The 22410-nt window shown below is 41.1% G+C and overlaps 2 protein-coding genes across 8 annotated transcripts; one reads left to right on the forward strand and one right to left on the reverse strand.

The window, feature by feature from the left end:
• Positions 1-2048: 2048 nt before the first annotated feature.
• On the reverse strand, positions 2049-8673 carry LOC109474033 (secretory immunoglobulin A-binding protein EsiB-like). 2 transcript variants are annotated; one of them, XM_019774244.1, is made up of 5 exons: positions 8371-8673; positions 6843-6920; positions 5034-5221; positions 4718-4804; positions 2049-3373 (listed from the first exon to the last, which is right to left on the reverse strand). In XM_019774244.1, the coding sequence occupies exons 1-5, from the start codon at positions 8566-8568 to the stop codon at positions 3277-3279; spliced, it is 648 nt and encodes a 215-aa protein (XP_019629803.1). In that variant the 5' UTR covers positions 8569-8673; the 3' UTR covers positions 2049-3276. The 2 variants fall into 2 exon arrangements, with proteins under 2 accessions (XP_019629803.1, XP_019629804.1); XM_019774245.1 differs by lacking the exon at positions 6843-6920 and having other exon boundaries at positions 2050-3373.
• A 254-nt stretch (positions 8674-8927) lies between these two features.
• On the forward strand, positions 8928-22332 carry LOC109473838 (zinc finger CCCH domain-containing protein 18-like). 6 transcript variants are annotated; one of them, XM_019773938.1, is made up of 24 exons: positions 8928-9133; positions 9643-10656; positions 10894-10959; positions 11135-11219; positions 11477-11533; positions 11985-12070; positions 12556-12654; positions 12928-13076; positions 13598-13727; positions 14238-14276; positions 14639-14763; positions 15607-15636; positions 15777-16046; positions 16612-16809; positions 17116-17181; positions 17474-17503; positions 17886-17967; positions 18242-18322; positions 18750-18796; positions 19250-19426; positions 19801-19952; positions 20396-20823; positions 21169-21280; positions 21621-22332. In XM_019773938.1, the coding sequence occupies exons 2-24, from the start codon at positions 9685-9687 to the stop codon at positions 21875-21877; spliced, it is 3738 nt and encodes a 1245-aa protein (XP_019629497.1). In that variant the 5' UTR covers positions 8928-9133; positions 9643-9684; the 3' UTR covers positions 21878-22332. The 6 variants fall into 6 exon arrangements, with proteins under 6 accessions (XP_019629497.1, XP_019629501.1, XP_019629498.1 ...); XM_019773942.1 differs by lacking the exon at positions 18242-18322; XM_019773939.1 differs by lacking the exon at positions 17474-17503.
• Positions 22333-22410: the final 78 nt, after the last annotated feature.

A 22410-nucleotide genomic window follows, 5' to 3' on the forward strand; every position in this document is an offset into this window, starting at 1 on the left:
CTGAAAATACTATTATCAATTGCAAGAAAATATCGAACAAAACTGTGGATAGTTCCCAATAGGTTGCGTTAACATCTGAAGTCACACATGACACGTGCAGACATTGAAAAATAAAAGGTTCAAAGTCGCATCGGAAAAGCTGCGTCACCGTAACTCGTGCAACATGCCGTGCGCAAGAAACAAACTGCCGTACCCGTCCTGTCTGTGTGCCAACGGAAGAAGCCAGGGACGTATCTAGCTGGCTCGAGTTTTACCCAAATAAAGATATCTATTTAGGCCATAGAGCGGCAAGTTGGAGAAAAGTAAAGAAGGCTGTATTTATTCTGTGGATTGTATGGCGCAATGCACTGCAATGCTTTATTAATAGAACTTCTCGTTTTCCATGCAACAGGACATCCGTTTATTACCGAGCCTTTCTGAATAAACAAAATGTAACATTGATTAGGTGTGTGTGTGTGTGGGTGGGGGGGTAGGAAGGAATTTTCAACATTTCCTTTCAAGATTGCTTTAAAAGTCTTGAGATCTTTTAAACAATCTTGATATTTTTAAAGCATCTCAATCGAGATGCTATGGAAAAACCTTAAGATTTGAAAACATCTTGGAAAGATCTTGATACCTTTCGTTTTCATCTTAAGATTTTCTGAAAGATCTTGAGATTGTCTCATAAGATCTTAAGATTTCGTCTAAAATATTGAGATCTTTGGAATAAATCTTTCCATTTTTAACGAAGAGTGAAGACCACCGTAATGTAACAGAGAAGTTTTTGACAAAAGATTGGATGTGTACCTCTAATTTATAAAGCTGTAAACAGCCAGAGGCATTAGTCCAAAGTGCTCTGCTCAGTCCAATGATAATCTGCTCGCTGTTATATATCTGTCGTACTTTTAACGAAGTACAAATACAAGCTACAAATTTATGATACCCGACTCGCCGACTTGCGCGTGCAGGACGAAGCATGTGAAGGACAAGGACGATGAAGACCGACCACGGACATCTCTCCTTTCGCGACCTTCACAAGCGGAACAGGAAGATTGTGGGGAGGGGAGTAGTGCTGTTTGTTATTTGAACAAACAGGATATTTGGATGTCAAGCAAGTAAAAGAAAGTCATGTTATTGTTTGAGGTGTTTTATTTGTAACACACAGTTCAACAGATTATTTGATATCTCTTGAGTAGTTCCACAATAGGAATGAATACTGCATGCATTGATATTACATAAATAGTCATAACACACTCACCTTAATAGTAATACATACACCAGCAGATGTAACTAAATGTAAGGAAAGGTAGGATTGTAAGGGGGACAAAACATCACATGATTTTGCAGATTTTCTGATCAATAAAATCCCATTAAATATGATTGTCACAAGAAACTAAATCATAAATCTAAATATCTGCATTTCCATACAATCCCTCCACCCCTTGTTAGGACACAATCAGGTTATAGGTAATGGGTCGACAAATATTAAATGTTTGGTCAGTGATGAAGTCTGTCTATCAAAATCCCTAGTATGGAAACAGCTTTAATATGTTGATATGTCTGAACCTTGTTCAGAAGTTAATACTGGAGAAGCTAACAGGATTGCAGAAAACTTATCCTAATATTGAGATTTTCTGTTGTATTGTAACACAGTTGTAAGGTTATACCTCTTCACTTAATTTGTTACTGTTCTCAACACATAACTTACAACACATTTAAGACATAACTCCAAGTACCTTGCAACATCACATGCTTTGAAACTACTGGTATACATAATGAGTACAACACCTTCTGTTATCCCTTACCAACTACTCACACCATACTCTTCATAGATCAGTTGATATACCAGTAAAATTATACATTTATAGATATTTGATATGGTATGATATATTTATAGCATTGTATATTAAAGGCACTAGTGTGTATGTTCCTTTCCAGGATACTGCACCGTTATAAGAAGCTACTTTAAAATACATGACAACAACAACTCTGATTAATAAGCACAAGCTATACTACAAAAATGACTGATGATCATGACTTGGTGAAACATAGGTCCCACATGACATTTATAGATATTTGATATGGTATGATATCTTTATAGTATTGTATATTGAAGGCACTAGTGTGTACGTTCATTTCCAGGATACTGCACCATTAGAAGAAGCTACTTTAAAATACATGACAACAACAACTCTGATTAATAAGCACAAGCTATACTACAAAAAATGACCGATGACTTGGTGAAACATTGGTCCAACAACACATTGCATAGCTATGATGGTAAGGTTAGTAGCCAGTGTAGCCTTTTCCCTTACTGATATGTATGTTTGGTTGATGGAAAAATAATATGTACAAGAGAGACAGAGATGATAAAAGTCCTATGATCTATCAATGTGATAAAATAAAAAAAGACACAAAGTAAAAAATGAGGTGTTGCCAAATGTAACAAGCTATGGAACATAAAGAATGGCAGCAACACATGATACTTACACATGATAGCATTTAAAAAGTTATAACTGCATGATGGAAACTATGCAGAAGTCAACTCAATGAGGACAGAAATGATAAAAGTCTTATGATCAATGAGATAAAATAAAAAAAATGGTACAAAGTAAAAAAAAATGCTCTGCCTATGATACAGCAGCAACAGATAAGCTCCATATTTCCATAAGCTGTGAAAAATTTGGAATGGCAGCAACAACTAAATCTTCCTACAAATGATAACATTTGACGAGTTGTAACTGCATTACTATACTATAGAAGTTTAACTCAATTATAATTTAAGATTGTATCATAATACCACAAAGAGGACTTTCACAAAAAGCAGCAGTGCCATCCTTCCCACAGTTGGACAAATACATGCCAGGAGAGTTGTTTCAGTGTAGGGACAGGATGTCTGATACAATTTTACTTGGTCGGAACACTTTTGGACTCACTAGTCTGTTCACCACATTTCCACAGGCTGAACATAGTTTGATTGTCAAGAGCACTTCTGGTCCTTTAGATACACCACTTTCTGAATAGATATTGCACACAAAGTCTTGAAGTTCTTAATAGCTGTTTTATCATATAAGTGCTAAACAAGGTTTGCAAGATATGAATGATAAATACAGCAAAGGTATTAGATATAAACAAAGGAAAACATAACAAAACCAGTTAACATTGCAGCAAGCATTGTGTTTTCTTCACACAAGTAACCCCCCCCCCCCATCAGCTCCTTTAGAAATCTAAAAATCCTTGTTATGCTGCAAGAAGCTGCCAAGATTGTCCCAAAGGGAACATTTGAATGGGCGCCCCCTAGCAGTTTCCCCCAGCATAGCAGACATTGTGGAGCACATCATGTGCCTCCTTCACGCCATTGTTGTTTGCATGTTCCAGAAGTTTCCTGGCTTCCCTGTACAAAACGATAGGAAAAATTATTACAGTATAACAAATGAATGTATATTATATAACTGACTACTACCTTACTGCAAGCTTTTATCTGCCTTTGAATACAAGCAAAACAAGAGTTCTGAGATCTCATACCTCCATGAAATATGGGCTTGACATGTAAATGTAAATTTCTTCTTTAATTATGTAAATTGCCTCCACATTAACATAATAAATGCATCGTGATGTTAACTTTTGATTAACTTACACATGTACCAAGTATGAAATTCCCATCATTTACGACTAAGGAGTCATAGAATTTTCGCATTAATTATGCAAATTAGGTCATCATTTGCATAATTGGTATCTGTTGATGTTCCATCTGCCATAGATTACATACATTACATGTATAAAAGTACTATAATGTAAAACACTGTAATTATAGAATTTCCTCATTAATTATGCAAATTAAGTCATCATTTGCATAATTTGCATTTAATTATGTACATCTCTCTCTCAGCTACCTACCTACCAAAAATGATGATAATACCTTGTTCCTATCTGGACTTATTGGCTTTTAAATATTTCGCCCGAAAATCTCCTGCAGTTCCAAAACAAGCTGCTAGGGGGACCAAACTCACGCCACTTATTCCTGACAAAAAAAGCTATCTGTCACCAGAAAGTCAAGACCATAGCATGTTTAGGACAAAAGATACAAAAACCGGAAGTTCTGCTGCAGTACCAAGGTCATCCACCAGGAGGCCCATATTTGACCTTGACCTTTGTCTTCCTAAGACTTACCAGCGTACCAAATATCATCGCAATCCATTAAGGCGTTATGGAGTTATGCTGACTACAAATGTGCGGAAACACAAACACACAGACACACCCACAGACAGACACACACACACACACAGACGCGCCTCCATGAAATATATGAGTTTTTGTATACAGTACACTAAGTTTTTCAAACACACAGCTAATACAAATCCCTAACCCTGAAATAGGTCACCTATTCCCCTGAGGGAACCCCATTAATCAAACCGGGTCCCAAGCGCACTGACTCGATAGCCACACAATGACACATCTGTTGGCTGCAAAGGAGATTCCTCATTAAACCGGAAGTGCTGCTGCAGTACCAAGGCCATCCACCAGGAGGCCCATATTTGACCTTGACCTTCGCCCCCCTAACACCTACCAGTATACCAAATATCATTACAATCCATGAAGGCGTTATGGAGTTATGAAGGTACAAAAAAGCGGAAACACAAACACACATACACACACACACACACACACACACACACGCACACAGACGCGCCAAAAACAATACCTTCCATTTCATGGAGGTAAAAAAGCAATGTCTTACCCATCCTTGACATCTGTTTCCAGACCCTTCAGGTGAGCAATGGCAAGGTTGTATGCAGCATGGGCGTGACCCTGGTCAGCTGCCTTCCTGCAGGTATACCATCAATACACAAACAGATAGGTTCAGCATGAAACCTTTCTTGACTGTTGTTTAGTAGGAAAAGTACTAGTAGGAAAAAATCCAAGTGAGCCTTATAGGTATTTATATACATGTTGGGCAATAGGGGGACATGAAGACTACAAGGAGGTAAAACAATCATTCAGTGTCTTCATGTACTCATAAAGAACCTGTATTATAAACCTGACTAGTGACCTACCTCATCCAGTCCATGGCCATCCTATGGTCCTTGTCCACTCCTCTCCCCTCCAGGTACCTGTGTGCCACAAAGTGCTGGGCCTGCGGGTACCCCAGGTGAGCGTAGCCATTGGTCACATGGAAGTGCAGGTGTTCAAAGTAGTTGTAGGCATAGTAGGCAGATCCCACCACAAACAGGATGACCAGGACCTGTGGAGCAAGTACAGAGTTTATTGTGAACTATAGAGGTAACCTTTGCAAGGCAAAATGCATAATGTTTACCTTCACATATGGTCTGCTTTGTTCATTCTTACTCAAACACTTTCATATTATATGGTCAGACAGGAGTCTAAATCCCTCTTGCTATAACATGATGTAACCCAACACTAGTTACCATGGTGATAGATAGTCTAAGACTGGTTCAGGCCATTGACCTTTGGTGTTTGGAAAAAAGGAAACAGAGCAAAAACAATGTTTTCCTTCGGTAAACATAAAAATGGGAACTTAATCCTCCCAATCCAGCATATTAATTTTTCAATCCTAAAGTGAATCTAATTTAAATTTTTCCATATTATAGAAATTAATAGTATACTTAAAAATATGGAGTAGGAGTAGATAATGACGAGTGATCAAAAGGAAAATCCATCTGGATTTTTTATCCTAGGCTTGCAACTTTGTACTTTTCAATATTGTAGCTGTGTGTGTGTGTGTACCTTGCCTGGATACATCTTTAAAACACTCCAAGCACATTTAAAACACTCCAAGGCACACATAGCTCTTCAGCCTTTTACCTTCATGTACCACCCACCCACCCACACAAGCCACTGCCACAGTAAATGATTACATATATGGCTATGGAATGCAACTTTGGCATAACCTTCAGCGCTGGCCTCTTAGGTTTGTATCCAAACCCTGTCAATACCCTAACCTAAACATGACCTCCTGAGCCAGACTGTATCAACAGGAGATGGGAAAATATTTAGGAGATCACCAACCCTCCACAGAAGTGGATCTACAAACATGGAACAGTTGGCCACTTGTCAATGTCTAGTTGGTGTGAAGACGTTACTCAGAATTCTTTGTTTCTATTTTGATGCTGTCTTTTAAAAACCCAGGAGATATACCTATGTCCATTTCGCTCCATATAATGTAATGACTACTAATACATGTAGGTGGGCCTTTTGTCATCATCATGCACCAGAATTCTCGAACACTGATCCAATCTACAGTTAAAAAGGTTAAGAATCGAACATGTCAAAAGACTGATACCAGACACCAATTTGACACAATACATGGGTCTTAACCTTAATGCTGGGTTACTGAATAAGCCCAACAATGCATTTTTCACTCAAAATTAAATTTTCTACATCAGGTAACACATTCTATTTAAAGCCTAGTTTGCAATGCTAGAACATTCTCTCCTGTACATTTTCTATTTCATTTCAACCCAACCACTTACTAGCGAGATAATAACAGACAAAAGGACGACCACCATTGACGTGTCAATGGTTGTCATGGCAGCAGAAGTCACACCGAGTAATCCTGTGCAGTCAATCACTGAATTATTGATGCACCTATTGTTGTTCAGCATAGCGTTACACACCCTAATGACTACATGCAGTCAGACTGTAAAATTGCACCATTGCAATGCGATATAAGTTATAACACTAGTACACTACAGTATATACATTGCTATAACATTATATATATATATCTTATACAAAATCCATTCTTTGTCAATCCAGTCTTTGTCCTTGTTGTTAACATGCAACCTCATTGCCAGAAAGTCAAAGAAAATAGGTTTGCAATATTGTGAGGGTTGCACACTTACATAAAATGCAGTTAGGACATGATCTCTGTTACGTAGTATGGTGCTGAATTGGGGCATTTGGAAAGGAGATATTTCCTCCTGGAATTGAAACAAAAATAATGTAGAACTTATATAATAGATCGGTCCAGAGGACCTACAACTGGAATTATGATGGGGTTTTGTCTGCAGGGAGCAGCTTTAATAGAAAGTTCTAGATCTTACAGATAAAATTCCTTTTAATGTTTTCTGTCAGGTGTTCAGGAGCATCTAAAATTTGGTATTCTGGAACATGCCTTGGCACAAAACTTAATATCTGTTAATGATGCTGAGAAATGAACTTTAATAATGCCTACATTTCATGTTAAAATGTCTGGTCTTTTGACATAATTCTACAGAAAAACATTCACTGGATCAAGTTACCTGCATTTTGTATTACCAACTAACACACCTGTAAGGGGACAATTCAGGTCGACATCAATATGACATCAAAATCTAAAGAAAGAAACATAACATCATCTTCATTTGTGAGGAAAATGTTGGCAAAACCTCGACAATCGACTTTCTCTAAAGACTTCCCTCCCAGCCCCTCCAGAGGGTCTGCATGGGGGGTCCTGGCAACGGTTAACGGTAAATTCAGCAGGGCCGATAACGCTTAACGGTAAATTCAGGACGGTCGGCAACGCTTAACGGTAAATTGACAGGCTTTTTTTAGAGCTGCACTGGACACTGACAAAATTACGTATACCTTACATGTAATGAAGCATGCATTAAAGGTATGTGTTCCCTGTGTTTCCCACCTGCCCTGGTCCCCGAGTGTGTCCACAAATACCGGGGTGTCCGAGTCGACGTCGGCCAGCTTGCATTTTTTCAGTCTGCCCAGTTTTACCGATGGATTTTGAGAGGCGGGAGCGCCGAAGGCGCTCGTAATCTATGGGGGTCCCAGGGAATGTTCCCCCGGGAAATTTTGGATTTTTAAGCCTTCAAAAACGCAATTTCCCGCATTTTGAGAGGCAAATCATGGTGTTGAGAGTGTTTGTCGGTCCTTCTGATGTTTTCATATTTTACTCAAGATTTTTGTTAACTTGCCTGTCAAGGTTGACGGATTCGTTAAAAAAATTCTGTAACTCTCCGCAAACTTCCGGAAATTGAAGGTAAAACTGGTTCTGGCTAGAGCCGAAGGGACCGAGCGCAGAAGCGCGAGTCAAGCGCCAAAGGCGCGAGCAATGTAGGGGGGTCCGGGGGCATTCTCCCCTGGGAAATTTTGTATTTTTAAACCTTCAATGACGCATTTTCCTGCACTTTGAAAGGCAAAATTAGGTGTAACGAAGAATTAGTCATTAACGGTTAACGCTGAATTTAGGATGACAAATAACGTTTTACGTTGAATAATTTAAAACGACCCATAACGCTTCACGAGGAATATACTGATAACGCTTAACGTTGAATTAGAGCGGGCCGGTAACGATTAACGGTAAATTAAAATAGCCCATAACGGTTAACGAAAAAGGGCATGCAGACCCTCCCTCCACGGTGACAGAATTCTGCATACCTCCAAAGCGGTGACCCACCAAGGGTCGGGCTTCTTGCGCCGTGCCAGGTAAACCTTCTTGCTCAGTTCCTGGAACCACTCCTCCTTGGTGATGTCCCGTTCCCCCTTCTCGGCCTGCTCCGCCGAGCCCGTGTGCCTTTCCCTCACACCCGCGGACTCCTGGCCCAGGAGAGGCTCTCGGTCCCCCTTACCGTCCATAACGGACCCAGGAGAAGGGCGGGGAAACAAAAGTTCTGCCCCACCGCCTGACGTTTCCTCTCTCCAAAGCTGGAAAAGAAAATTTGACTTGTCTCACCTGTTCGTGTCACGTGACGGCTGGGGCATGCCATTGTGGTGGGGATCCTTGATACATGACACTTCTGCATAACTCAATAAAAGGACGATTTCATTTTTAAACATCACTTCAATCATATCTTAAGGTGGTAAATTTCACCAAAGAACGGGATATTGTACTTGGAACAAACTTCTATACACACACAACATTTTCATTTGTTACCACAACCTGCTGTCCTAAAGGTATCTCGCCAGGTGGCCCTGTTTAGGTCAGGTGATGCAAATTGACCAATGAGCACGTAAGGCTGCTTCTAGTAATGGCGGCGCTTGCCGTGCGTGAGTGACCGCAATCTGTCGGCGTCTTTGCGTACTTTTTCAACAATTGCTTAACGTATACTCTTACCAAAGTCTTAGCTTTTAACCGCGGAAACTACTTCTGTAAATCGTGACCAATTTTTTCGGTGATCGGCCTCCTGTACTGGCTCTGCGGGTAAGAGTTTCTGGTAGACATTTTCTAGGCCATGGCGGCGTTGTTGTTCCCAAACGTGTGATGGGCGAAGAAAAATCGTCCTCGCGGTTTTACAACTCATGCGTTAATGCTTCTGTTTCTTCCTAAGTTAGCTCTGTCGCTTACATTCTTAGCTGGTGTGGGACTAAAACGTTTAGCTACATAGTTGAAGCTTAGCGCCATACATTTTCACCATGTATCCGACCCTTCCCTAAAATTCCGCCCTCCCCATCTCTGTTTTTTTCGAACACGTTTTTGCCTTGCTTTCTTTAGTAATTTGATGAACGGAAGTTAACGAGATTGCTATCGATGCAATTTCGGCAATTACTCGCACATTTACGTATCGTGTACTGGTATGGTGTTGGAAACAGCTTCAATTTTAGTTATTTCTTGTGGAATTGAGAGAGCTTGATAATCTGTGCCATCCTTGTTGGCTAGGATGTCAGCTTAGGTAAAATAACATTCACTAAGTCAGACATCCTTCATTTCAGGACCAGGAGCAGAGATACGTGTTTAGTACAAAAGTGGCTGCAATGGAGGCAGCTGACAATGAGGGATCCCCGGTGAGTCTCGGGGAAGAAGAGCCCGACCTTTCAGATGACAATGAAGATGACGCTGATGATGCCTTGCTGGAAGAGGATCCTGCAGACAATAGTGATGTCTCAGACGGAGAACTAAATTCACCGGACAACGTCATTGAGAACATTTCTGACGATTCAGATCAAGAGGCAGATAGCAGTGCTGTGAATGGTACAAGCGCACAACAACAGGCCCCTGTGGTGTCACAGTCTTTTAGTGATGATGATGATGACGATCTCGATCTTGAGGTCCGAGAAGCCGAGGAAAGTGTGACACATGGGGAGAGGAGAGAGGCAGTAGAGAGCAGTAATGAAAGGAGAGATGTAGGTGCCCAGGATGTAGGAAGTTCCACCAGTCCAAGTGATCTGATAGATCTGGCCTTTAGCTTACCTGACCAATCAGATTCAAGCCAGGTTCCAGTTGTTGGATCAGATTCGACAGACCAGGCTCCTGACCAGTCAGAAAGTGGGGGTCCGAAAGCTGACCAATCAGCTCACGGGGCTGTGGTTGAACCATCAGGTGTCAGCATAGATCAGTATGCTTGTGATTCAGCTGACCAGTCGGGTCATGATGCTGCTGACCAATCAGACAGCGTCACCACTGCTCAGTCAGAAGGTACTGTAGCTGACCAATCAGATGGCAGCAGGGCAGAGCAGTCAGGTGTAGCTGACCAATCAGATCGGGTCTCAGCCGACCAATCAGTGGGCAGCACAGCGAAAGTGTTGTTGAAGGTGGACCATGTGACTGCTGACCAATCTGATGCAGCGACGCCTGTGTTAGATGAACATGAAGCTGAGCTGGACTATGATGAGGATGTGGAGGAACATACGTCGGTCCATGGAGGCGAGGAACCAGACCAGCCAGAACCAGACACATCCAACAAACTGGGTCAGGAGGACAAGGAGGAAGGAGATGAGGAAAAGAAGGTTTGTGACTATGTTTTTGATTCGACCAATTATGTCATTAATCCAGTAGTTGACTACTAGTACTGAAGTCATGATTGCTCTTCAAAAATTGATGTGCATGGTAGACAGTAATTGTTTGGTTTTTGGGACAGTTGTTGCACGGTTAAGATTGTGTTGTACATATTGATATCACATCTATTATCACAATGTCAGTTTTACAAGTGCTCTATCCTCTATTTTTATCTTGCCTGAACTCAGGAGGCCACTGACAATGGGGAGAAGAGTGAGGAAGGTGAAGATGATGATGATGGGGAACTTGGAGAGGTAGGTTGTCTTAAACTAAATTGAGAGTTACCGGTAGCAAGAGAGCTTGTATTCACATGAGCGTGATACATAAAAGTGAATATATCTGTACAACAAGACAGTTTTATAAGAAACCAGAGATAAGAAATATTTCTTGCATAGATTAATTGTGGTACTGTTCTTTGTTTTTGTAAAGGATGATGACCTGGAAGAGGGAGAAGTGAAGGATCCATCAGGAAGAAAACCCCTGCAGCGCTCGTTGTGTAGATTTTATGTCAAAGGTGTGCTACTCTGTTGTCTAGATGATAGCACTGTGACAGTACTGAATATAAGACATGTGTTCATGTGTTATTTATATATCATGTGTATTGAAAATTGTTTATAAAATAATTGTAGACTTCATAGTTTTGTCCACTAAAGAGATACATGTCTCTGAGCCGATCCACAGACAAATATATCAGCACATCATAACAATAACAATGCACAAGTATTGCCTAGTAAGTCTTGTACATTAATTTTATTCTCCTGATTTCTACAGGCAACTGTACTTGGGGAGCTTCATGTAGATTTCTGCATCCAGGTATAAATGACAAAGGTAGGCGATGTCCAGTTACTCTGTTATCTGTTCTAGTTGCATAAGTAAGAAATTTGACTATTGGAAGTACTGTACTTCCAACAATTTCGTTGGTGTTACATATTCATGACGTTTTCAAGGCATAGAAACTTCATTATTATTCCTAGTAGCCTCCTTTGCCGACGTTCTGGGATGATATCCATCTTTTTTTGGGGGGGGGGATTTTTAACGTAGATTGCACGCAATAGAAACTCCGGCCGCCTACCCTACATAGCTATCCCTGTTCCAGGCCGCCAAACCTACATAGCTATCCCTGGAAAGCTATGTAGGGTTGGTGGCCTGAGCTTCTATTGCGTGCAATCTACATTTGATCAGCGTGATCGCGTGATCCCATAACGTCTGCAAAGGAGGCTAATAGTACAACATGTAGATTTTGTTTTTAGTTAATCCTCCTTCCATTGGTCTATTGTAGGTGCCTACTCCATGATTGACAGGTACCAGAACCAGTTTGGTGGGCCAGGCATTCTGGGTCCCCATCCCATGGGGCCCAACATGTGGGTATGTACCTTTTTGACTTTTTCATGTATTGTGTAGGATGTAGTAGGTATTAATCCATAAGTACATGTATATGTGACAGAAAGTTGTAGTGTACACATAGCTAACACTAACTAGAAAGGTAACATTTGGAAAGCAAATGCATATTGTTAACCTTCGCTTATGGTCTGCTGTTAATTCTTACTCAAACACTCATATATATATGGTCAGACAGGAGTCTTAATCCCTCCTGCTATAAAATTGCAACATGATGTAACCCAACACTAGTAACCATGGTAACAGACAGTCTGGTTCAGGTCATTGACCTTTTTGGTTTGGAGAAGAGGAGGAAGAAGAACCAGAGCAAATACATACAAAGTTTTCCTTCGGTAAACATAATTACAAATCAGTTTGGATCACTTGTCTTTCAATAGTGTACATAAGTATTAGAGTGTATGTTCCTCTAGTCTTGTTCACTTGTGCTTATCTCACTTCTTTTCTGTCCCTAGGCCGCTCCAGTTCATGCAGAAGAGGATATGCCTCCCCCACCCGTAGTGGAACCTCCAGTGGAGTCAGCCTGGGAGAGGGGACTAAGGCATGCTAAAGAGGTAAGACTAAGAGGGCTAGAGTTGTTATTTCGATAAACTAGAAAGACGTGACTTAGATGAATATGAGTGATTCAATATCAAGATACATCACCACATGAAGCGTTCATGTGGTTATGATCATATCTCTAAAATGAGTACAGTACAGTTGTGTCCCCAAGCTGAAAGACATCAGATGTTTCTATAATTGGTAGTCATAGATATATTCAAGACAGAGAAACACAGAAACTTAGAAAGATTGATGCTTATCTCACACATTTTTATGTTTTTTTCCAGCTTCGTAAGAAAGCCATGCAGCGTAAGGAACAGGACGAAGACTTTGAAGACAAGCGTATGAACCTGTCCCTCCCTGAAGAGGAATTCGACAACAACAAGGAGAACGACTTCTTCAGGAGGCAGGCCAGCAGGACAGAAGGCCATTTTGGGTAAAAGCAAATTCTGCAATAAAGCTACATTTTGTCTGTCTCCATCTCCATAGATTTCCTTTCGTTTTCTAAGGGTGCCATAACAATTTTATAGGGTGGAAAAGGGTTCCTATTGTATCCTACTCACTGAATCACTATTTAGGCCTAGAAAGAAAATGTTGTGTTTCTTGTTTCCCGACCGACCCTAGAAAAACCTGCCGACCCTAGACTTTTTGGGGGATGGACCCCTACAAGGGACATAAATTTAAAACTTGACACCTGAGTGATATAACGTTGTACGATTGGTTTTCTAACATTGACATTGAAAATAAAAGTGTCCTCATGCAAGTTTTACTTTGTTAAACTGTATTGTATAAGTAGGACCCCTATATAGATATCACTGAAGTCTAAAAAAAAAGGAAAAAAAGATAATCCCTTCCTACCGACCCCTAATTTTTTCAGGACTGAAACAGGAAACACAACATTTTTTTCCTAGGCTTTAAGATGTCTAAACCCCATGCATGCTTCTACCTGTATCGTAGGTTCCAGGAAGAAGAGCCAGATTACCCGTTTGAGCCACCACCTCCCGATCAGTACTGGCAGCCTGGTCAGTACGAGAACTTCAGCGTACGCTGGACCAGGGAACCTGAGCCACACTACACTGTACATAGGGTGAGTCTACAGTCCTAGTACATGTACACAGATACTGTACCTTTGCTCATTTTGTCAGTAAAGAACTTAAACTCTCAAGTCTAGGATTCGTCAGAAGGATGACAGCTGAGACTATGAGTTTACCGGTTTCGACTTTTTATTATAAAGTCTTCATCAGAAATGACAAGAGTTGTACTGCACTGCCTTTTATTCTCTTCTAATTTTAACTTTTAAGTTAAGAGTCATTATGTTTACTGTACAGTCAGAGTCCTGACACAAAGTTACAGATAAATAAATACATACTGTCTTGCTGGTGTATTATTGGAACAAAATGTTCCTTTTTCATAATGTTGCCATAACATCTTCTTTGTATGTAGTACATAGATACACCTGCACAAAAGGTGTGTCAATTATTTTTATTCGGAACGTGAGAAACAACGTAGTCCTGTTGGATGAAATCTCCAGCTGTATTTTACATTGTGTAGAGGTGTGAGGTTCTTTCATAGTAACTTCTGTTTCTTGTTCCTCGAGGCGGCGGAACCCTCACCAACAGGAGGGAAACAAAGACAGGTTAGGAGGAAAACAAAATAAGCAAAAGCTAAAACATTGTCATTGAATTGATGGATTCTTTTTGGTTTGTGTTTGGTTCAGATCTACATGTAGCATGCAAACTTTCTGTTCACAGCATGAAAACAAAGCAAGAAACTTGCATTGCATGTATTTGTCAAAATTGTCCTTCTTTTGGAACTTGGTTTGGAGCAATTACTTTTTAGGTACAGATATTTCTGCTGGTTATTCTGCAGGTCTGTGTACCAGGTGATTATTTTTAGCAAACCATGTTACTCTGCACGAAACCTTTGCATCGTGGCTAGTTCTGTCATATTTTAAGAAAAAGGAAAAAAACATTTCTCATGCTTCTGGTCTGATTGCAGGAACGAATGCGGGAGAGGGAGAGAGAAAGGGAGATGAGAATGAGGGAGCGTGAGAGAGCTGACAGGGAAAGGATGCGGGACAGACGACGGGATCGTCGGCCCAGATCTATGTCCCCTCCTGAAAGGTACGTTCATCAAAGTGACTGTAAAATACGTGGGATAAAATACGCGGGTAGGGAAATAATGAAGGGTTAATGCCCTGCCTTATCCTCGGTGTATATGGTGAGATCATCCCTCCTCAGGTGCGATAACCACTGAATAAACCACCTTGTTCACTACGCTCACTTGGTGGTTTATTCGGTGGTACTACAAGTACAATATGATAATTGTGTTGTATTGTGAAATAAATTTTTCAAAATAAACTACAATATGTTTTTGATAGATAAATACTACAGGTCTTAACACTACTGTTAGTGTTCTGTCCCCTGTATAATGGTACGGTCCAAAAAGTGGTTGATTATTCCAATAACCGACCACTTTTGAGGTTACGGCCTGATAACTGATCATATAAACTAACAGTTTAAAAATTTTACTTACGCTATACTAGGTGAAACATAATGGATGAAACATAGTAGCGATTAATGCTTTAAACTACAAAGGAAACTGGCATCCAAATTAGTCACCAAGCAAGGTCAGGTTCAATATAAATAGAAGTGTCATGACGTAGCTTCTATCTGTATCAGGTTGTGACCTTGTTTGATACAAGATACATGTACTGTGTACAGATACATGTACAGGGTTTGTCATCACAGATGGTTCATGTAAACTTCAGGTGATGATTTTATACAATATGATTGTACTAGGCACACTTGGATTAGTGTAGTTCTAGCAATCATGTTACGTACATGTATTTTTAAAAGCAGTAAATAAATTCTAAAGGTTGACCCAGCTTGGTTGAACAGCCATGTTTGGTTATATGCATAATTTTTTAGGCAAGTGGAAATGTTGATGTGTTTTTTTACTTACAGAAGAGGCCCCAGACCTCCAGTGGCTCAAAGGTGTGTGACATGATTTTGTTTTCAAGAACTTCCATTTCAAAGCAAATGTAAACATATTTTAGTAGTGGCACACAGCATATGTTTCACCTTTCAAACTAACTTATAACTTCTGACCAGAGATCCTTTATGTCTGTTTTCAGACCGCCTCGCCGACCTCGAGACGACCGGCCAGACCGTCCGAGACAAGAAGGGAGACCGGACCGGCCAGACAGGCCCAACCGTCCGGATCGTCCGCCGCGGTCAGAGGCCACAGCGCCGCGGGTTCGAGCAGACGAGTGGAAGGATCCCTGGCGCAGGTCGAAGTCTCCGAAAGGTCGGAAGGCCTCTCCTCGGCGCAGTCGGTCGCGGGGACGCAGAAGAAGGCGGTCGTCGTCTCGCCGATCATCTGTGTCTTATTCTGGCTCTTCTAGGTACCAAGCTTGGTTGATGTTTCCATTCTTTAATTTAAAAAGTCATGCCTTGGTGTAGCTCCACCTTGGAGATATTTTGAGTAAGTTGTCTTATCTAAGTATCAGGTACCAGCCCAGAAAAGTATGAGAAACAGTCATGCCTTCAAATATCAACCAAGAATTAAGGGATTGAAAAACTCATATTTTCCAAGAACTATTGTAGAGTGGAACTCATTGCCACCAAGCACAGTTGGGGCATCATCACTAGAAAGCTTTAAACAACTCCTGCAATTAAATATGCAAAGATTCAGTGTAACAAGCCATGCGGTATGATATAGGTAGCTGCTGCCGTGCCGCGTGCCTGCGAAGATAGCTGGTGTGTTATGCCCCAGGGCGGTTATACCGGCTATACCGATACAGATGGAACGACAATGTTTAGCTTCAGAAAAAGGACAGCATTGAGTTTTCTGGGTCTGCTATCTTAAACTGGTATTGGTAAAGGTTATTGATTATTTTATATATTGATGTATAGGTAATGGAATAGATGTGTATTAAAGCTTCAAACTTTCGTCCCTCGCATCCACAGCCTGTCTTCGCGTTCCCGGTCGTCCTCCTACTCCTCCTACTCCAGCCGCTCGTCCTCCGGGAGCTCGTACCGCTCCGGGCGCAGCAGCAGCCGCTCCATGTCACCCTCACCGGAGAGGAAAACCAGCCAATCACCAAAGAAGAAAGAAGCAACGGAAAAAGAGGGGGCAGCTGAAAAGAAACCACCAACTGTTGCTAAGTAAGAACCTTTCCACAACTGATCTAGTAACAAGGAATACACTAAACTTACTGACACCTCTTTGCACTATGTCAAACCCTTAAGACATAGTTCTATACATAGCCATAGTTTTAGACAATTTTCCTTGTGTTATTATGTAGATTCTGAAGTTATTTTGTACCCTGTTTCAATGATCTTTTATCTTTGTTATTTGCAATTAGCCTTCGGGCAGAAATTAGCAAAAAACTTATCTGTGTTCATCATTTGCCTGTTAAACTTCATGTATATTGCATCGACCTAAGTGTTACAATATCTTGTACTTCACAGGAAGGAAGTTTCGTCAGAAAAGACATCAAAGGCACCACCTCCAAAGGCAAAAGAAAAGACAGCAAAGTATGTACTTCATTTTTTCCCCTGTATATTTACAGGGCTTATTGTGGCCTCTTCCATGGATATTAATGTAACATTGGTCTTCACATGTTTTCCTTGTAATTTTAAGATGTCTGGACCTAAAATATAAGGAATTTGTAATTGTAATGTAGATTACAGAAGAATTGTTTGTTATGGTGCTTCAGGGAAATTTTATTAAAAGCTGAAAGTTTTTGCTAATGTTGTAGAAGTTCTACAGTTGGTGGGGTGTTAATCCCTGGATATTTCCAATTTTTGTTTTCCTTTGTCATTTCAGAACTGAAGCAACAAAAGACAAAAAGCCAAGGTGACTAAATTGTTACCCAGTGATATTCTTAACTCTTCCTTCTTCCTCTCAAGGCCACCTAAATAGCCAGTACTCAACTGCTTGTGTGAAAAAGTGTTTTAAAACATACTTCACAATTCACATATTTTTAGTATGTGCTCATACTGGTACCCACCATCCCACCTTTCATTGGTTACATCTATCCACTTTCAACCCACTGTGCCTCTTTTTTCAGCTTTTGATAATACACATTTGTTTCATTTTATCCATAATATCTACCCTCCTTTTAGATGGTAGACTAAGTCAACATATGATAAAATGTACATATTCCAGTCTTAGAAGCGTTTGGATTCTTAATGTTAAGTTAGATATTGAATGTCCCTTGTTTTATCTCTCCCTGTAGTCAAAAGAAGGGTCCTGAACCTCCTGCAAAGAAGCCAGCTGAAGCCAAGTCTGGGGCAAAGCCTGTCAGTTCTACCAAAAAGGTACCTAAGGAGTTCAGTATACATGTATGCTTGTCTGTAAGAGTTTGTTCCTTCAATTATTGTGCCTTCAGCATGCTTTGCACTTAAAAGTCCTTTTGCTGACACATACTGGTACCTTGGTATCATGTTTGTGAATTGAATAAATGTTCACAGATATAAGGGCAGCAGTAGTTGGTAGTCGCAACTCCTAAAATGTGGTATTAATGACGTGATGTGCTGTGGCTTGTATTTCAATAGACTTGGTACTTATAATGCCCATCTCTTCCATAATGAGGCTGCAGATGCTCCCACCAGGGGTGGAAAACCTGTGGCTAAAGAGGCAGCAGGAAAGGCACCCAGTGGAGACAAACCAAAGGTCTCTGCTGTAGTCAGTGTTAGCTTGAAAAAAATCTTCTCTCTAGTCTACATTTCTGGGGACTTCTCTGGGTGTCTCATATCTGCTGCTGATTTTGCATGTTGTCTTGTGGTGTTGTATCTCTGTTAGGACTTTTAGTGGTAATGTTACATATGGGATAAAGGTCTTTTTTGTTGGTGGATCACTAGTGGTTCATTAGCACTTCATAAACTGATACATTGTATTATAAAGTAGAAAACCTGTACACTGAGTACAATGTCTCATAGGACATTGTAGTGTTCCATGAGTTAAACTCCATCTCCAATCTTTTGCTGTATCTAGCTGGTGAAGTTGTCTTTAATTCTGTAGTCACCAATCATTATGTGGGGTGATTATCTTGACCACTTTTGACATGCTTCTGACAGACTTTCCTGTGTTCTTTCCATAGGCTTCAGAACGGAAGAGCCTGAAGGACAAGCCAGTCTCACCTAAAAAGTAAGTCTTCACATTCTGCTGCTCATCAAATCAAGAATGCTAATTTGATTTGTGATGCATAAGTAGCAACAAGAAGACAGCATGCTGTGTTAGAAATACCCATCTGCAGTCTGCATTTTGCAAAGACATTTTCAATATTGCAGTTTTGCAGACTGAAAAAAAATCAGGCAAGGTTGTTTAAGAGCTTTTGTGCTTACTACTGACTCTGTAATACATGTAAGTATGTTTCAAATTGCAAGTAAAATGTTTGCCAACATGCAATTTTCTATAATGCCATGGGTTTAGATCTGGACTTTTAAGTGTGTGTTTGGAGAAAGTATTTCCAAATTGCAGAACAAAATTTTGACATACTGCAATATTGCAGAACACTGAAAAAAAGTATTTCTACCACTGGCATGCAAAAACATAACACTTTTCCTCCTTTGCTGATTGACATTGTCCTCCCATTTCCAGAGACAGGACCAGTCGTTCTCCCAGTCTCAGTGACACCAACAGTGAGGACAGCCTGTCACCATCCCTGTCAGACTCTGACTCAGAACTGTCCCGCTCCCTGTCCCGTACACCGTCACGGTCAGGCTCCGAGTCAAGATCCTCCCTCTCACGATCCAGATCGCGGTCCAGGTCTCGCAGGTATGAAGGGCAACTAAATTGCCTTTTACTTCATAGTTCATCGAATTTGATAGTATACAAATTAAAGGCCAAAAATCAGACAACAAATGATGGAAATGAGCTAGTTACATAGCCGTAAGGTGACTTATATTCTAAAGCATAGTTATACCATACAAATGCTTTAAGCATCATATACCTGCATACATGCTGTGTGTCAAGCATCATACGCATATGTATGCTGAATCATACACTTGTGCTACATTTAGAACAAGCTATATTTGACGTTTGCAGTGTTAAACCTAATCATAGACACTATGCCTTGTTTTGTGGTGAATCATGAAGTAAATAAAAACAAACAAACTATGAAACTTCTTACACTATTGCATGTTTTCCAGTGTGAGTGCCAGCAGTGTGTCGTCCAGGTCCAGTAGTCTGTCCAGCAGTATTTCCAGCATCAGTGCTGACTCTGAGAACCTGTACGGTAACATGGCTAGTCCCATCTCATCTGCATCCTCACGCTCCCCCTCTCCCAGCAAGAAGAAAGAAGGTACACAAACAGTGGTGATGTTGAAATTCTTACAATTGCAGATATTGTTGGAAGTTGTGCCTGTGTTTCTATTTCTGTATTCTAATAGTGATATAACCGGTGCAATGGCCAAGTGGGTAGAGTGTTCGCTTTGCATTCGGTAGGTCGTGAGTTCCGACCCCTTGGTTTGGAGTCATACCAAAGACTTTAAAAATGGTATATACTGCTTTCTTTGCTTAGCACTCTTTGGGAAAGAGTATGGGAATTCATCACACACACCACTACCAGTAGACTAGCCCCCTGCTGTAGTGATTGCACTGCTGTGTGGCCCAAGGCTATTGAAAACAGAGATGGGTGCCGCCCTATACGTCACTTGATGCGGGAAGGCTCTTTAACTTTTTAAGTTATTCTAATAGTGAAATAGGTGCAAAGTGTTTCAGTCGTTGTTAAATTTTATTTTATAGATAAACCCAAGAAGCCACCAGCCAAGCCGGCTTCGAAAAGCAGACCTCCGGAGCCCCCACACCCATCACGACAGCGTCCGCCCCCTCCATCTGGTGATACTCGTGGACGCAGACCACAGGGTCCCCCCCAGAGGCACCCCCCTCCAGCCAACGACAGACGAAGGCCAGATCCACCCAGGCCAGACATGGACAGGAGGAGGGAAGAAGAGAGGAGACGACGAGAGGAGGACGGGAGAAGGAGGGAAGAGGAGAGGCGGAGAGAGGACGAGAAGAAACGGGAGGAAGAGCGCAGGAGGGAGGAGATGAGAAGGGACGAAGAGGAAAAGAGAAAAGCCTCTGCCAAATCCTCTACACAAGCCGCACAGAACAAGGGCCCTGCCATGAAATACAGTGCCCACAAGCCTATCAAGTTAACACTACTGAACAAGGTACTAAAGCATACTCATGTAGTTATGTTTACCGAAGGAAAACATATTGTTTTTGCTCAGTTTCCTCTTCTCCAAAAGGTCAATGACCTGAACCAGACAGTCTATCACCATGGTAACTGGTGTTGGGTTACATCATGTTGCAATGTCATAGCAGGTGGGATTTAGACTCCTGTCTGACCATATATATATGAATGTGTTTGAGTAAGAATTAACAGAGCAGACCATATGTGAAGGTAAACATGCATTTGCTTTGCAAATGTTACCTTTCTAGTTATGCCATATTTTGCCATCTTGTGTACTGATTTTGGATACAAAATGATAACCATTCAAATTGTCTTTTTCAAGCCTGCTGCAGAGAAACCCCCAGAGAGTAAGAAACGTGCACCACCAGAAAAGGAGAAGTCACCCCCAGCCAAGAAAGCTCGGCCAGCCCCAACTCCATCTCCAACAAAGACAGGTGAAACAGAGTCTTATGCTTTCTTCATTTATGTATCGTCTAAACAGTATTTATGATTTGGGGCCTTAAAGTTTTGGATGTATACTGTAGCCTCTACCAGGCTTCGGGGAGGTGGCTGGAAAGAACAGAAATTGGCTAGTTTGGGTACTCTCTAGGGGACCAACTCTCCTGGCATGTATCTCTCTATTCGGTCAATTTCTACTCTTTCCAGCTGCCTCCCGAAGCCTGGTAGAGGCTATTTTGGATGTACTGTTCTGTCTGTTCATAAGAATTGCTAATTTGGTACTGGTGATACATTACATATGGACTAACTTTATTGTTGTTGTGCACACAAACATAGCGGAGAGACGGCCTAGTGCAGGAAGCCGACCGGAAGCCAAGCGACCTCTCACACCACCAGGCGAGCCGCCCTCCCCGAAGGAACCCCGGAGACAACCACCTGCGCAGAAGGCGGCTCCAGCAGGTAAGCCGGCAGCAAAACCACCCGCAGAGAAACCAGCGGAGAAGAAGAGCACCCTGTCCCGCCGAGAGGAACTTCTGAAGCAGCTGAAGGCTGTAGAAGACGCCATCGCAAGGAAGAGAAAAAAGATGCAATAACCCTTGGTTTGATTGCTTATTGTCAACCTTTTGGTTCAAGTAAAAAATCTGCTGTACAGAGAAGGAAAAAAAATGTGTAGCAGGGTTTTAAATGCCTGTGTTTAAAATTTAAATTTACGTGTACATGTTCTTCTGGCCTGGAAGTTGGAACATGTAACGTATAGAGGGATAGCATAGGAAAAGGGATGGTGAATTTTCCAGCTCAGTTGAATGGTATGTATTTCTTTTTTGCTACCCATACATGTGTTCCTATTTCTACTGTGTGCACATTGCACATAGTGAAGCTGATTGATAAGTTATCTTTGGAAATGGCATTACACATGAATGACAGTGTACAGTGTTTACTAATACAGTACCTTCCTTACATTTTACTAAACACTTGGTGCATCTCAATGCAAAACGCACCACAGAAACAGTTGTGTTTGTGATGCTCATTAATTTTTTTATATGTTGACATAAAACTGCACATGGTTGTTTCCAATACATGTACTATGTCTATGTTGGCCATGTTTCTCTGTTGTTATACAGTACAG

The sequence above is a fragment of the Branchiostoma belcheri genome, unplaced genomic scaffold (assembly GCF_001625305.1).
Source record: "Branchiostoma belcheri isolate BF01 breed outbred unplaced genomic scaffold, Haploidv18h27 scaffold3, whole genome shotgun sequence".
Classification (NCBI taxonomy): Eukaryota; Metazoa; Chordata; class Leptocardii; order Amphioxiformes; family Branchiostomatidae; genus Branchiostoma; species Branchiostoma belcheri.